Source organism: Recurvomyces mirabilis, assembly GCF_035927965.1.
Source record: "Recurvomyces mirabilis strain CCFEE 5264 chromosome Unknown scaffold_3, whole genome shotgun sequence".
NCBI classification, from domain to species: Eukaryota; Fungi; Ascomycota; class Dothideomycetes; order Mycosphaerellales; family Teratosphaeriaceae; genus Recurvomyces; species Recurvomyces mirabilis.
The window spans coordinates 431,393-445,308 of NW_027041937.1; the positions used below are offsets into that span (position 1 = coordinate 431,393).

At 53.6% G+C, this 13,916-nt stretch overlaps 4 protein-coding genes across 4 annotated transcripts; 1 reads left to right on the forward strand and 3 right to left on the reverse strand.

Moving 5' to 3' along the window:
* Positions 1-69: 69 nt before the first annotated feature.
* LTS14_001482 (uncharacterized protein) lies at positions 70-5,394 on the reverse strand (the record flags this gene model as incomplete). The annotated part of the gene is made up of 2 exons (XM_064834191.1): positions 70-4,444; positions 4,523-5,394. 2 exons carry the CDS (start codon positions 5,392-5,394, stop codon positions 70-72), a joined length of 5,247 nt encoding a protein of 1,748 aa, XP_064698055.1.
* Positions 5,395-7,644: 2,250 nt separating this feature from the next.
* LTS14_001483 (uncharacterized protein) lies at positions 7,645-8,004 on the reverse strand (the record flags this gene model as incomplete). The annotated part of the gene is made up of 1 exon (XM_064834192.1): positions 7,645-8,004. The coding sequence occupies one exon, from the start codon at positions 8,002-8,004 to the stop codon at positions 7,645-7,647; it is 360 nt and encodes a 119-aa protein (XP_064698056.1).
* A 3,405-nt stretch (positions 8,005-11,409) lies between these two features.
* Positions 11,410-12,280, forward strand: LTS14_001484 (uncharacterized protein; the record flags this gene model as incomplete). The annotated part of the gene is made up of 3 exons (XM_064834193.1): positions 11,410-11,753; positions 11,813-12,107; positions 12,176-12,280. The coding sequence occupies 3 exons, from the start codon at positions 11,410-11,412 to the stop codon at positions 12,278-12,280; spliced, it is 744 nt and encodes a 247-aa protein (XP_064698057.1).
* A 3-nt stretch (positions 12,281-12,283) lies between these two features.
* LTS14_001485 (uncharacterized protein) lies at positions 12,284-13,746 on the reverse strand (the record flags this gene model as incomplete). The annotated part of the gene is made up of 2 exons (XM_064834194.1): positions 12,284-13,387; positions 13,717-13,746. The coding sequence occupies 2 exons, from the start codon at positions 13,744-13,746 to the stop codon at positions 12,284-12,286; spliced, it is 1,134 nt and encodes a 377-aa protein (XP_064698058.1).
* Between the last annotated feature and the right edge of the window lie 170 nt (positions 13,747-13,916).

The window sequence follows — 13,916 nt, forward strand, 5'->3', positions numbered from 1 at the left end:
CTTGTTATGATGTCTTTTTCTGTGCATAGTATGATCGGTATGAATGTTCATATATATGGGTCGGTGGCCTCACAAGAACCCTCCGTTCTGAACACCCTGCTGCAAAGTCTCCGGCGGCATGTTGGCGCGAATGTCTTTGGGATTACGGTAGCCGTTCGTGCTGCCCGAACGGCTCGACGGCAGCGTGCTTGGAGGAATCGAGGTCTCGCTGAGCTTGCTTTCCATGTCTGGCATTGGAGGCGGTGGTGGTGGTGGCAGCTGTTGATCCTGCCCTCCAGCCGTCATTGCTAGTTCGTAGGGTGACTTTGCTCTGGCTACGCTTCCGCTCCGAGAGTGGTGACCAGCTGGCATAGGAGGCGGAATGCTCTCATATGGCGCATGTGGCTGAGGCGTACCGGAGCCCGTCGGAGGTGACTTTGCGCGTGAGCGGGACTGGCTACGCATGCGGTCGGTATAGCCTCTGAACCGAGAGCCGAAAGTCTCGCTGACGCTGCCTCTGCCTTGTCGGTGACTGGTTGGCGAGCTTGTCGTCGACCTCTCCATAGGCTGTGGGTAGTGAGGAGGAGTGGAAGTAGGGTAGTGCGTCGAAGGCAATGTAGAGGACAGTTCTGAAGCCGAGCTACCGCCGATAGCAATGCTAATAATGTCCGAGCTTACTGTACTAGCATTGTGAAACATCATCGGCGGTGGTGGCGGAGGTGGTGGTCCGGCAAGATGCTGAAGCTCTGGCAATATCGGAGGCTCGTTGTCGTCATGCGTTGGCTCGTCGTTGAGCACCAGGATCTGCTGCTCGTTGTTTGCAATCGTCTCGTCGATGCTCACTGGTGTGATTGGCGGCACATGGTTGTCTGGCGGTGAGATCTTGCGTACATTGCCCCGCATAGCAGACAAACGACGGGTGCTTGGCAGAGTGGATTTGTAAGCAGGATGTACGCCAGTCACATTGTTGTCGATGGGGGCCGAAGCTGAACGAGGAAGACCTTGTCCTTTTTGACCAAAAACTGTGGATGGTAGCAACGCGGCAAGCCCGTCACCTTCGACTGGCGATCTGGGTGGATTCGAAATCCCAGAGACTTGACTTGGCTGCGTTAGATAGGAAGCCTGGTTTGGAATAGACGAGGTCTGACTGAGGTTTGATCCAGTGATCTGACTCAGCGCTGAGCCAGTGATACTTCCACCAGAGGATATCTCGCTGTAGGCAAATGGCATGTCGGGCACCGGTGGCGCGGCTCCTTGCTCGCTGGACTCCGTGCTGCCCATTGGGCGTGGATTGCGCATGGCTCGTGGAGTCGCGGGCAGACCCATTGGTGGAAGCATCGGCTTGATCGTGATCGGTGACTTGTTCGTGGGTTCTGGTTCCACCGTGTGGCTCCGAGACAATGGAGGGTGTGCAGAACGCGGACTGTCACCTAGCTCCGTATTTGACCGAGGCGCCATGCTTGGCCGGATCACTGGTGGCTGGAAGTCCAGCGGCATCGGTATCTGGGGGGCTGATGGCCGGCGAGCCAGCGAGAGACGGCGGTCCTCGAGCTCCTTAGCAGCCAGTTCTCTCCTGCTAAGACCACCGAACCTCTTCCTCCCGCTCGACGCATTTGACATAGATGACACCGAGCTCTGGTCCTCCGTAATGATGTCGTGCGATAGATCCGTGCCAGGGACACCCACCCGCTGGCCGGTACCGTCTTGACGACGACTGCTTGATCTATCGCGATCCTCTCGGCTTGCAGCTCTTCGGGACTGGAGGTTGTCAAGTCCTCTATTGGAGCTTACCGCTCGGATACGGAAACGTCTACCGTCGCTCTCGGTGTCGTCGTTCTCGGCAGCAGCCTTCTTCTCTGGCGAAATCGGTAAAGGCATGGATGGTGACCTTTCCAATGCGCCTGGGCCCTTCGCTGCATTCCGACCGCGCTCCCTATCTGCAGGAAGTGGTATTCGTTGACGACTGGTTTCGCGTCTCAGAGTACGAGCTTGTCTAGACTCTGGTCTTGTAATGGTGACTCCGCGGTGTCTCTCCGCCGGAGAGATAGGGGACACAATGGGCGAGGCCACTTTGTAGAACTCTTCGTCATCAGTCGTTGCTGGTTCGACTGCTGCTGGCTTTTGCCCGGCGCGGGCCACCTCATCTGGCGACATTGGAACTGGCGATGCTGGTGATCGCTTTGGTGCCTTGATATAATGCATGTTGTCCCGCGGTCGTGGTGCAGAGGTATCCCTTGATCTGCTGGTCGTACGTGCTGGACGACTATCCTCCCTTCGCCGACTATCTCCACGTTTACGGCTTGGCGCTCTGGACCGCTCACGTCTAGCTGAGCTGCGCGCCTCGTCGACACTGTTGATGTAGTTGTCGATGGCTCTCGTCTTGTTGCTCTTGTCGGTGAGAGACGGGCTCAACGCCTCGCCGTGCGCCTTGTCGGTACTCGGACTATACATAGCATCCAATTTGGCCTTGGTCAATTCTATAGCAGGTGAGCGAGCCTCAAGATATCGTGTTTGTACGACATCAACGGCCAGGCCTGTGCGTTTGTCGTTGCCAGTATTGGACCGCACTCGGCGATGTGTATGCGGATCGACAATCGGAGATAGCAGTCGGGACTCATCGTACGCAATGGGAGCCAGTCTCTCGACATCATAAGCACGTGATCGAAGCGCAGTGGCAGGCTCCGGCAGACTGGTGTTGGACGTACGGCTGTCTGGCCTCATCGTCGGTGGTGGCGGGGCTGTGAACTCACGCGACGCCGTCATCGGTGTCACCAACTCTGCAGCCTCTTTCTGAGCGCGTTCTATTTGATCGCGCGATGGGAGACGTCTGCGCTTAACGAATCCGCCAGGTGTGGCCGTTCGTGCCGAGGACGGATCACGGCTGCCCTTCGGTCTTGCCTGACGCCAACCTCCCCCCGGACTTAGGGCAGATTCTGCAATGGGCGTGGTTCCAATGTTATTGTTCGGTGCTTGGGTAGTGATCTTCTCGCCGAAAGAGGTTATAAGCTTGAGCGATGCATTCTTGGCAGTAAGACGTCCAGATGCTGATCGTGATGGAGGTGAATTTGGTGGGCTAGTGAAGTAGCCAATGCTTCCAGGATCTTTCGTCTTCTGCTCTTGCGCTGCAAATGCTGCTTCTTGTTGAGCACGAGGGGAGACCCATGGCACAGAAGTCTCAGCGGCTGCACACGAGAAGCAGCGGACTGCGAGTTCTGCCTGACCTTGCTGAACAGCAATCTCCCCCCATTTGCGGACCAGGAAAGCTTGTCGGCCCCAGTCAGATGGGTTTTGGAGGCAGGAGAGTAGCAGAGCCTCCATCCAATAGCCCATCGAAACGTAAACTTCGATAGCATCATCATACTCGCCCAGTCCTAGTAGAATGGCAACAGCCGGATGTATGTCACCTTTCTCGAGTAGTCGCTGTACAAAAGCTTCACCGACTTTCTTCTGGGAGTCTTTGCCAATCGAGCTCAGGGCGAGAAGCATCCAGTCGGAGGATGTCATAGACTCAGATCCAACCATGGAGGCCATACTGTCAGCGCCCACATCACCGAGCCATTTTGCGAGTAATACGGCACTGGCTGATCCAGACCTATGCCGCGACAACTCATCTTCAATCAGGCTGCGAATGTCCTCGTGCCAGCCAAAGACGGTACTCAGCATCTCACGCTGTAGTAAGTCGGCGGTACGCAAGCCATCGCCATAGTGGGGAGTCCGGAAGTCGACTTCCCGTAGACGTGCCTTCGTGAATGGGAACAGATCCATGGCGGCATACTGCGTCAATTCATCCGGGCTGCGCATGACTTCCCTCCGCAGACTAGACGTTCGCACATGTTGAGGTCGAGATGCGAGTGAAGAGACGGAGCGTATAGACATGCTCTCATGGCCGGAGCGCTTGAGTATTTCGCCTTGAGAAAACTCGGTGCCGTTGTATCCAGTCGTGGTGGAAGCTCGGGATGAGTCTGGAAGATCATAGAGGTATCTTCGTGCTCTCCGACTCTCACGAGACGATTTCGAACTGACAGAAGAAGCCTTGCTCGATGGGCTCAGAGGCGTAATTTTGTCTCTGAGCTCAGACTCCAAAGCGTCCAGAGTGTCCATCTCTTTCGCAATCTTCTGTAGCGGCGACAATGCTCCACCCTCGTCTGCACTGCTTTCAGTGCCGCCTAAAGACTCTGTGGTCGGTAGTCTGCTCGACGACCTCGTGATAGAGTTCTTCCTGCGACTGTGGCTTTCGAAATCTGTGGGTGGTGTAGGCGGAGTGTTTGACGGTGGGTGGGCAACACTGCATACTTGCATAGGCTCCTTCCCAGGCGTAACGTCGTACTGCTGTACTGTGTGATTTCGTCCAAGGGTAAAAAGAGTAGCCGTTGCACCAAAATTGGCCATTGCTACAATTCCATCTGCAGTTGGTATAACTTCAAACGTCACACGCTTGGTCCGCACGTCCCAAGCTCGAGTTTCCCTAGCGAATTGTTAGCAAGCATTCGCACAGCCTTACAATTGCATGTTGGCTACAATATATCACGCAAGCTATACGTACCCTTCTGCGTATTGGACGATGCGCCCATTCTTTGACCACGCAAACCAACAAGGTCCCGGAGCTTGCAACTCAGCCCTCTGCAGGACGCGAATGATTGTTGGAACAAGGTCTTGGTGTGGTACTTTCGGCACGCTCCATACTCGTAAGTCACCATCTGAAGTCTGGGTGGCAAGCATATCAGTCTTCTGCTTTGACGACGAGCCATGCCAGGAGAGGCCAGTGATGCGCGACGGCGCTCTGTTGGTAGTCAAAGTATGCAAGATTGTAAAGGACGGTTGTAGAGTTGCAACTAGGATTGAGCCGTTGAGGTAGCCTATAGCGAAGGTTCGACAGTCGAAAGATGGCGCGAGTGCAGTGACAGGATCGAAAATGGTCCGTGCGGCGATATGCTCCGATGTAGACGGCTCGAAGAGGATGATGTTACCCTGATCGTTGCCAAATGCAATGTTACCATTACGAAGGAAGCTTGCGACGCGCATATGCTCGTAAGCTGAGAAGCGAGCGATCTCTCCTCCAGTAAATATGTCCCATACTATTGCAGTGCTACCTGCATCGTAGCTGACCGCAAGCCGACCACATCCTCGCTCGCTAGCATTGTCGACTTGTATCCACACAATATCCTCGCGATGCAGATCAAATCGTCGCTCGATCGCAAGTGTGTCGTGGTGTACCACCAGTATTCGACTCCGCTGAGCATAGAGTAGGAAACTCGCCGTTGCTGCGCAAGGCTCGAAGCCTTGGTCGCCATTCTCTGGTGTCAAGGCTGGCTGAGGTGGCTGTATTGCTGCACGGGTCTTCGATGGTCGGGAGGAGTGTGAGCGTTTCGATGCTGAGGATGAGGATCTCTCATGTATAGTTTGTCCTGTAGACATTGTGCGGCACGCTGCGTGCACAGTGTCAGTACAGGTCGGACGATCTAAGCATGGCCGGGAGGTCGATCAAAGTGGTCGCAGAGTAGGCCGCCAGCCGGAAGTGGCGAGTGTCAGGTATATGAAACGCTTGTGTGGTTCTCGAGGGGCCAACGTAACGTACCAGAGCATGCGCGCTACACGAGGAGTGAAGTCACTTGGACCGGCCTGAGCAACCAGAGCTTCCTAGTCGAGCTCTCGTGCGCTTAATAGGCCCCACTCTGCCGAATAATGGACTGTGGGCTCTGTGCAGCGGTCGAGATGCAGGCAACCGCGCTTAGAGAGCGAATTCGAAGGAGCGCAGAAGCCAAGCTGCAGGTCGAGTGTAGACAGGAGTAAGTATGCAATGTGCGTGCAAGTAGAGCTCCCAGCAGAGCGCCTCCCGACGTAATCTGATGCCCAGTCAAATCGGATTTGGGCGGCTAGATATTGAGTGAAGCGAAGGCCTAAGTATACACCTGCGCAGATCGCCACAATATCCGTTGCAATTCTGGCATCCCGGTCGGCAAGCAATGAGAGCAAGAAGCGGCCAGGCGAGTGTATGAAAGGCTGGGGACGGGCACCTATGAGTGATGAAATGGGACAAAGTACCTGGCCATTCGCTACGGTTTAGGTACGCCAGAGGGTCGACCCGGGACCGTCGACGGAGTTCTGAACCCTTGAGGGCCATCGAACGGTCCGTCGAGAGTGGATACCTATTTCTGAAGGCCATGCGCTCGAGTTGGCACAAGTGGCATGCGGTTTGCGTGTGCGAGGTGCTGCAGTTGGCGCTGGTAGACGACAAGCTCGAAGTCCAGCTAGCCAATCACGAGCCAAAAGTAACCAGGACCTCCGCTTCGGCAAGCCATCCCTGCTCGCTAGCGTGTGACTCGGCCTGGTCGACGAGATGGTCACAGTTTTGTATATCTGATCTCGTCCCGTCTTGCTTGTTCATGACTAGAAGGCTCTCCATTTTTGTTACAGCGCTGACACAGTAGTGATTTTGCGTCAACTTCATCTTCACCACCACGGACGTCTCGTTCCTGCATTAATACTGCAGGCCATGAAGATGACACGGCCTGAGAGCGCGAGGAACAGGAAATCAAGCGGTCAGCCAGGTCACGAGCTCTGCTTTCGGGTGCCATCCCAGGCCAATGGCCATTCGTGGACCTTGCATTGGGCCGTTTGTCGAATGTAACGCAGTATGTTCGTTCCGCTGTCGTACAACAGCTTGACGCTGCAGAGGAAATAAGAGGCTGTCGTTCGTCCTCTGCTTTCTCCATTTCTCCTGCAAGCACTTTCTCAGAAACAAATGCAGGAGAATTCGTTGGACAGCATGGACTGCTGCACCTCCGAGTAACAAGTGACTACATGAGGACAGACGTGCCAGGGTGCTCGGCATAGATCACATCGTTCCGAGAGTTCACGTGTTGAAATTGTTGGATCTCGCCCATGGGCAAGATTGCGATACACAGCCACCATAATCAACACGCCTCACTTCTGTGAATGTTGAGAACGGCCAAGCTCGTCACAATGTCAATTGGGAAAGATAGATAGTGTGTGGAGATGTAGTTGCAATATTCAACCATTGAGAGAAACTACATAACCGCCGACACTAAACCCTGCTCGGACTTTCCTCCCACGGCCCACGCCTCGATATCCGTGCAGATCTCCCATCCAGATTTCCTTTCTCCACGCTTTCCATCACAGCAGTTTCTCGGTTGCAACCCGCGTGCAGGTCCACTGTCACGCAGCAGAACCATTGTTCGTGCTTCCAAGGTCTGTCCCTTTGGGCCCTTTGGACAGCAAAAGCTGCTGGTCGCCGCCACCAAGCCATGATACTGCAGCTGTGCGGCCGGCGCACGACGTATTTCTCTGTCAACGATGCACGCAGTCCAGACCTGTGGGATCATGATAACCTGTGCCGTTGTCATACATCTGGATCTGGAGTGCGAAGCATGGTTTGGCCCCGGCTTGGCTATGGAGTGTTGTTCGCACCATGACACCGTCGAATTGTCGTCAACTCATTGCCGGACCTCGAGGATTCAGAGGTAGGCCTGCGTTGTCGAGCATTTGGTGACATCTGAAGGACCGAATTCGAACGACAGTCGTGCCAGCGACGATCATTCGTTCGTCGATAGTCAGTTCGATCTTCCATTCGATATCATGATTGATCGGTTTCGTCTTTCTTTGTCCATATTGAAGGACGGTTTGGTTCATGTATGAATCTTTCCTTCATGTCTTGAAGGTGACTTTGTGTGCTCTACTAGCTTTGCTTTTGCTGTGAGAAGAGCTTGTTCGACGGGTCTTCGTTACTGGTGGCAACAAGGGCTGTGCCAAATATGCCTCGGCGGGTCGTGGTGGCTCTGGTGCCTCTGATAGATAGCCATCGCCGAAGAGATCCTCGTCAGATATGTAAGAGTTTGTCTTCGCATAGCTACGCTTGTTAAGCGTGCTGCTTGCAAAGTCGTGCTGATACATTGCGTTGATGCTGCTGCTGCGTTGAAAAGTGTCGGCAGACGTTGATCGTATGAGCATGGGCATGCTTCGGGGAGAAGAAGATGGCGAGGAGGCCGTACTTGATGTGAACGACATCTTTTCGTCCGTCTGGTAGGCTGTTGCTTCTTGGAGAGACACGTCGTAAACTTTCAGACTCAGAGCGCGCGACGTGGCAATATATGCTGACGAGTTCACCGCGGTGTGATAAGTCGTGGGTGGCGACGTCCGAAGTACTGTCAACAAAATACGTATCGCTGACGCGCGCACGAGAGCTGACAGCGCGGATGACTCGGACGTAACAAAGAGTAGAGCTTGATGGTGAGGGATGGCAAACCAAACATACGGGCACGCGATACGGCCGACTCACTCATCATATACTCACGATCAACTAATAATGACAGCCGCCAAAGGCCGGAAGAAATTCGTGCTCTGCTCGCAACCATGAACCGGAGTCCCGTCGGGTGATTTCCTGCGACAGCAAAGTAGGTTCGGTGTAGAGTAGAGTTTGCTTCTGCGGCTTCTGCCCACCACTTCCGCGACATCAACCCGATGTACCGGGACCTCAACTGTCCTGTCACTCTGACCTGCCTCGACGCGGGTGGTACATCCCACGCGAACTTTCTTGTTCGGTGGCCGTGTCGGTGAGCACACCGCCTGACTATTTGTCTGGCACTCGTAGTGCGACTGTGTGCCTCCAGACCCTACGCCGACACACGCCCGAGCAATCTACCGCATGCACCGTCGCGCTGTAGACGCGGTCACCGAGGCTTGGACATCGATCTCTTGATTGACTTTCCATCGACGCAAACACGACGACGAAGCTCCAAGCCCGATCACTTCTCCGCATCCAATTTGGAGCAGTGGAAAACGGGTTCTAACATGAGGCCACGAGGTGTGTGAGATGGGAAGTGCTCCGGCGGGTTCTTGACAGCTGCAAAATACCCCACGGTTCCACAGGCCCGTCGCCCGGCTCGTGAAATTTACTTCTGCTTCTCCCGATTTTCTCCGGATCAAAAATGCTTGCTTCTTGATTTTATGATGCAATCGATCCTACAATTGATCCTGGACACCGAGGATATTCTTGATCTATTAGAGGTTGGAACACTTCGTCATGACAGTACCTTGGAACACGTTCGACTGTCGCAGCCTAAACCTTTCACCGGGCAAGACAGTCCGCCGTCCAGATGGAAGTGGAGCAAGTATCTAGCCGGCTCTTTTTACCGTGGGTTCTGGGGAAGCTCGGCAACCTGCGGAGAGAAGCTGCAGGCTGAACAACTCCGACTCCACAGCCCTGGAGCGGTCAGCCTTAGAACTGCGGCTCCAGACCTCCATATGCAAGATGCAATAACTCTCCACGTCCCGGCTGACACACATTTGACCACTTTTCTATTACAGCACTCACGCAACGGATTCGAACGTATGGTAATCTTCGCTGATCAATGAAAGAGCTTTGAAGTGTGGTTCATGCTCGTACCCGTTTGTGCTCGCACCTACCCAGCTCGTTCTTCCAAGCCGAGGTCAGACACAACCACAGATGCTGTATGCATGGCTTGATTCTCGTGAGATCTGGACGGGACACAGATTGATCTACTACACCATCGAGGAGCTGCTGCAGGTAGAGATTGCATGCATTCTGCTTAAATGCTATCCAAGCATCTGACTGAATTCTTATACACGTCTAGAGCGTCCTGCCATGCAGGTCAAAGCCATGAGATCTGATCAGCATCTCAAGAAAACGCAGGTCATATATGAGTACGCGATACACTAGACTGCTCGGACACAGCTCTAGACCGTCGCGACAATACTGCACTTGCTCGCCAAGCCATGCCTCCAAGACGGCTTGTGAGCAGCTTGACATGACTGCAGAATCAATCTACTTTCACTGCAGGACTATCAAGTAATTCAAACATCGTGTTTTTCAGATCCATTCCGCCGTGGTATGTACGATGCGGCTTCCGATCATGGGCGTTCGCGGCCACCACGCAGATATTGTCTGTACCATGTGGTCTAGCCGACCACGCACTACTCCGAAAGCCCCCCTTTCTCTTCTCTGCCTCTTCTGGCTCCTTCATCACTGCTGATCTTTCCTGCAAGCTAGCTCCCAGCTTCTTAATCCAGTCGACTTCCCGGAATTTTGGTATATCTGCATTGCAAAGTCGTTTCCAACAACACGATGCCGCTGTTCAAAATCATATCCTGTTTTGGGCACAGCTCTGTTCGATCATCGCTGACGTGAACAGAATCGTTACCTGCCGGCAGTATCATTAGCATATCTTCCCCGCTACCACGTAGACTTCCCACGTCTCTCGTATCGTACTCACGCATCCCGTCACTATCTGGCATCCGGAACAATGTCTGCTGCAACTCATGGCCGCCTGGGTCGTTACAGAGAAGGGCCTCAAGCTCCGCCACAATGAAGGTGACGGAAGGTGCGCGTGACGCCTTGATAGTGAACGCAGAGATCCAATTTAGTCACCAAAACGCTGCATGGCACTTCACGGGGCCTATGGTGTCAAAGGCAGGCGCAAGGGTAGGTGTTGTCTTGGATGAGTGTTTCGAGAAGTATACCCAGAGAAGAAAGAGATAGTTACAACCAGCTGCACCCCCAGACTCCGGAGCCATGCGATACGATGAGGCTTTTCCGGCAACCGAGCGGCAGTAATGTTACATGGTCGGACTTTGTCGTCGTTTGTCAAGACCTCACGGAACTGTCTGGCAAAGAAAGTATAGCACTATCAAGGCGAATGTCTCCTGTCTCTATTGGTCGTAATGAAACAGTCCTAATAGAGGTGGGTCTTTCGCTCGATCACGTTCTTGTGTTGACGGCCTCTGATACATTGCCCAAACATGTCTGTATACTATCAAATGCCTTAAGGGCCTGAGCACATCGGCTCGTCGGCAAGGTGGCCAACAACTGACAGTGCGATTTACCTCGCTCGCTGGCAAGACCGCAGGAAGACTTATATCAGCACTACAGCTTGCTTGTGCGTCGTGGATCGGGTTGCTTCAATCACCGGGTCCTGTCTCCGAGTCATTATTTCTCGCGCTCCAGAGTAGTACCGTGGCCCTCTAGACGCGTCGTGGCTGCCTTACAACGGCTTCGACGACGTCGAACTAGGCTCTGCACAGAAAAGGCCACGAATTGCAGCATTCGTCTTAAGACTCGGCCAGCTCGAACCGTGGTCGGAATCTCCAATTGTGAGCCATGATCATAGCCAATGGACTTTTGCTGTATCGTCTCGAAAGTGTCCGAACTAGGAAGTTGTGATTTGTGGTGCATCAATATTCCATGTAAAGTCTTAGGTCGAAGCGCCCCGGATTAGTGATTTGAAAGCACGTCATACCCACCTTCATCACGCCGCGGCCAGAGCTATTGCTAAGCAACCAAAGTGTAAAGCAGAAGCTATAGAAGCTCACACGAGCTGCTACAACTAACAAACAATACACATGCTCACCTCCATCCGAACACGCCTCATCCACACCACCCGTCTGATCTCAACAATGTCCACCACACCCATCGCGATCGTAGCTGGCGTTGGTCCAGGAACAGGTGCATCAGTAGCGAGGAAATTCGCAGCAACGTATCCTGTTGTTCTCCTGGCTCGCAGCCCCGAGAACTTCGAGTCCCTGGCGGAAGAGATCAACAAGAATGGCGGAAAGGCTATTGGTATCAGCACAGATATCTCAGATGAAAAGAGCGTGAAAGCCGCATTCGACAAGATCAAGCAGGAGTTCAAGGATGCTCCGATCGCAGCAGCTATCTTTAATGCCAGCGGGAGGTTCGTCAGGAAGCCGTTGTTGGAGATAAGCGTGGATGATTTCGGTGCTGGTTGGCATGTGGGCGTGTACGTACTGGGCGCTCCTATGCAGTGCTTTCAAACCAGTAAGCTGACCCATCCCACAGGAAAGGAGCCTTCATATTCTCACAAGCCGTCCTTCCTGGGTTGTTGAAGCATGCCGAAGACTCCAATGCTAAGCACCAGCCAACTCTGATCTTTACTGGCGCAACGGCATCGATCAAAGCAAATGCACAGATGTCGTCCTTTGCATCGGCTAAATTTGCTCTCCGCGCACTTTCTACCAGTATTGCCAAAGAGTTCGCGCCGAAGGGCATACACGTAGCACATGCCATCATCGATGGCGTGATTGATATCCCAAGGACGAAGGACTGGCTCAAGGACATGCCGCCGGAAGCCAAGGTGAGAACTTTGCTCACCATCAATGAAGACTATCAGACATGCTGACCTATCCGTTCCCCGTTGCACAGATCGGCGCAGATGATATTGCGCAGTCGTACTGGGATCTGCATCTTCAGAGCAAGCGTTGCTTTACCAACGAGATTGATATCCGACCAATGCTTGAGAAGTGGTAGATGTCATAATAGGAATGTGGGCACATCGATCGAGCTTGTGCTCTTCTGCTTCTCTTCCTTCTTTGCATTCTTCTGTCGAACTGCTTCTCTTGCTCTACGTTTGGCCAGGAAGTCTGCAGTCGCTTGACTTCTAACATTGAAAGGAGATACTGGCTCAGAGAGTTTGGACGGACCAGCAAGCAGTTGTTCTGTCGCTTGCGATGATCGCACGCGCCTCTCGTCTGGATGATGAGCCGTCGTGCCATCCGGCCGCGAGCCTGATTCGCGGTCGTCGCTGTCACTTGCGAAGCGCTTGAAGAAACCATTAGCGTTCGTCTTGGGCTGTGGATTAGCGACCTTCTTTCGATCCGCAGTGGTGACACCTGCTGTGTGCGCTCGTGAAGGTTGCTGACGTTTGGCTGGCAGACCGCTGTCAAGGTCAGATCCCGAGTCAGCGTCGTTTGAAGCATTCTCGTCCAAAATCTTACGCTGCCTCCGAGCCTTCTGTGGGCTCTGCAGGAAGCCCGCAGCTGCTCTCGTATTCGCTCTTGGCTTGGTGGTGCCTGTCAAATCCGGTGCTACCTTCTGAGAGCCCGTCATCAGCCCAGCAAGCTGTGGATCATGCATGTACGCATCTCTATCTTCCTCTTCTTCATCACTTCCCGCAAGCAGCCCTTTCAAACCAGCCTGGGCCTTCCTCTCCTGAGCCTCGGCCTCCAGTCGTATTTTCGTACTCATCGACTGCTCGGTCCTCCCATCCGTAGGTCGAGCGATAGCTTGCAGAGTATTCGCACCACGAGCTTTTGCCAGCTTCTTAAGCCGCACATACTCCGCGTGGTGGATATGCTGTGTGAAGGTTTGTGCCGTAGTGTAGAACTCGTCCTCGACCATGATCCAGATGTCGTCTGCATCGTACCCTTCTTGCATGTACTCTACACTTGGTAGAGCAGCAGGAGGCGAAGTAGACGGTGATCCTCCCGTACGTCGCTTTGCTCGTTGCTTGGGTGTGCCTACGCCTGTGGTGTTGAGGGCTGAATCGACCAGATCATCGCTTGGTGTTGCCGCTCGCTTTTGTCGAGGTGCAGGTGAGGGAGCAGAAGTAGTTTTTGCTCCTGTGGTCTTGGCTGCCTGTGCGAGCCACGGTAAGGTACGAGGCATCGTCGAGACCTACCTGTCTAATTCTCTGCGTGGTTCTAGGTCTGATCAGCCTGCACTTGTCCACTGCCGTCTACGCTTCCGTCGCGTCACTCCATCGCTTGCGAACGCCTTCAGCTGTTGCATGACTTATCCGTGTCTGCCGCCGCTTCACATGACGCGTCTCGGAAGTGCAGATGTCGACGTTTCACCCAGCTAAACAACCGCAAATCAATCCAGGCAGGTGGTACATATGTGTTGGCCCGTGCAGCCAGGTGCCTGCCTTGAACTTTTAACCAAATCGACGAGAATATAGAACTTACAATCCTACTCCATAATCGACAGAGCATCATGTTAGCTCTCGCTATCACAGCCGACCTGAACGGGTACCATTCCGAGATATCATAAAGTCTGGTGGTATAAAGCTGATGTGCTCAGCATCACCAACCTACAGCCCGAAGACACTGAGGAGACCCCATTCTACTACACATTCAAGGTTCAATGCACATCATGTCGTGAGATA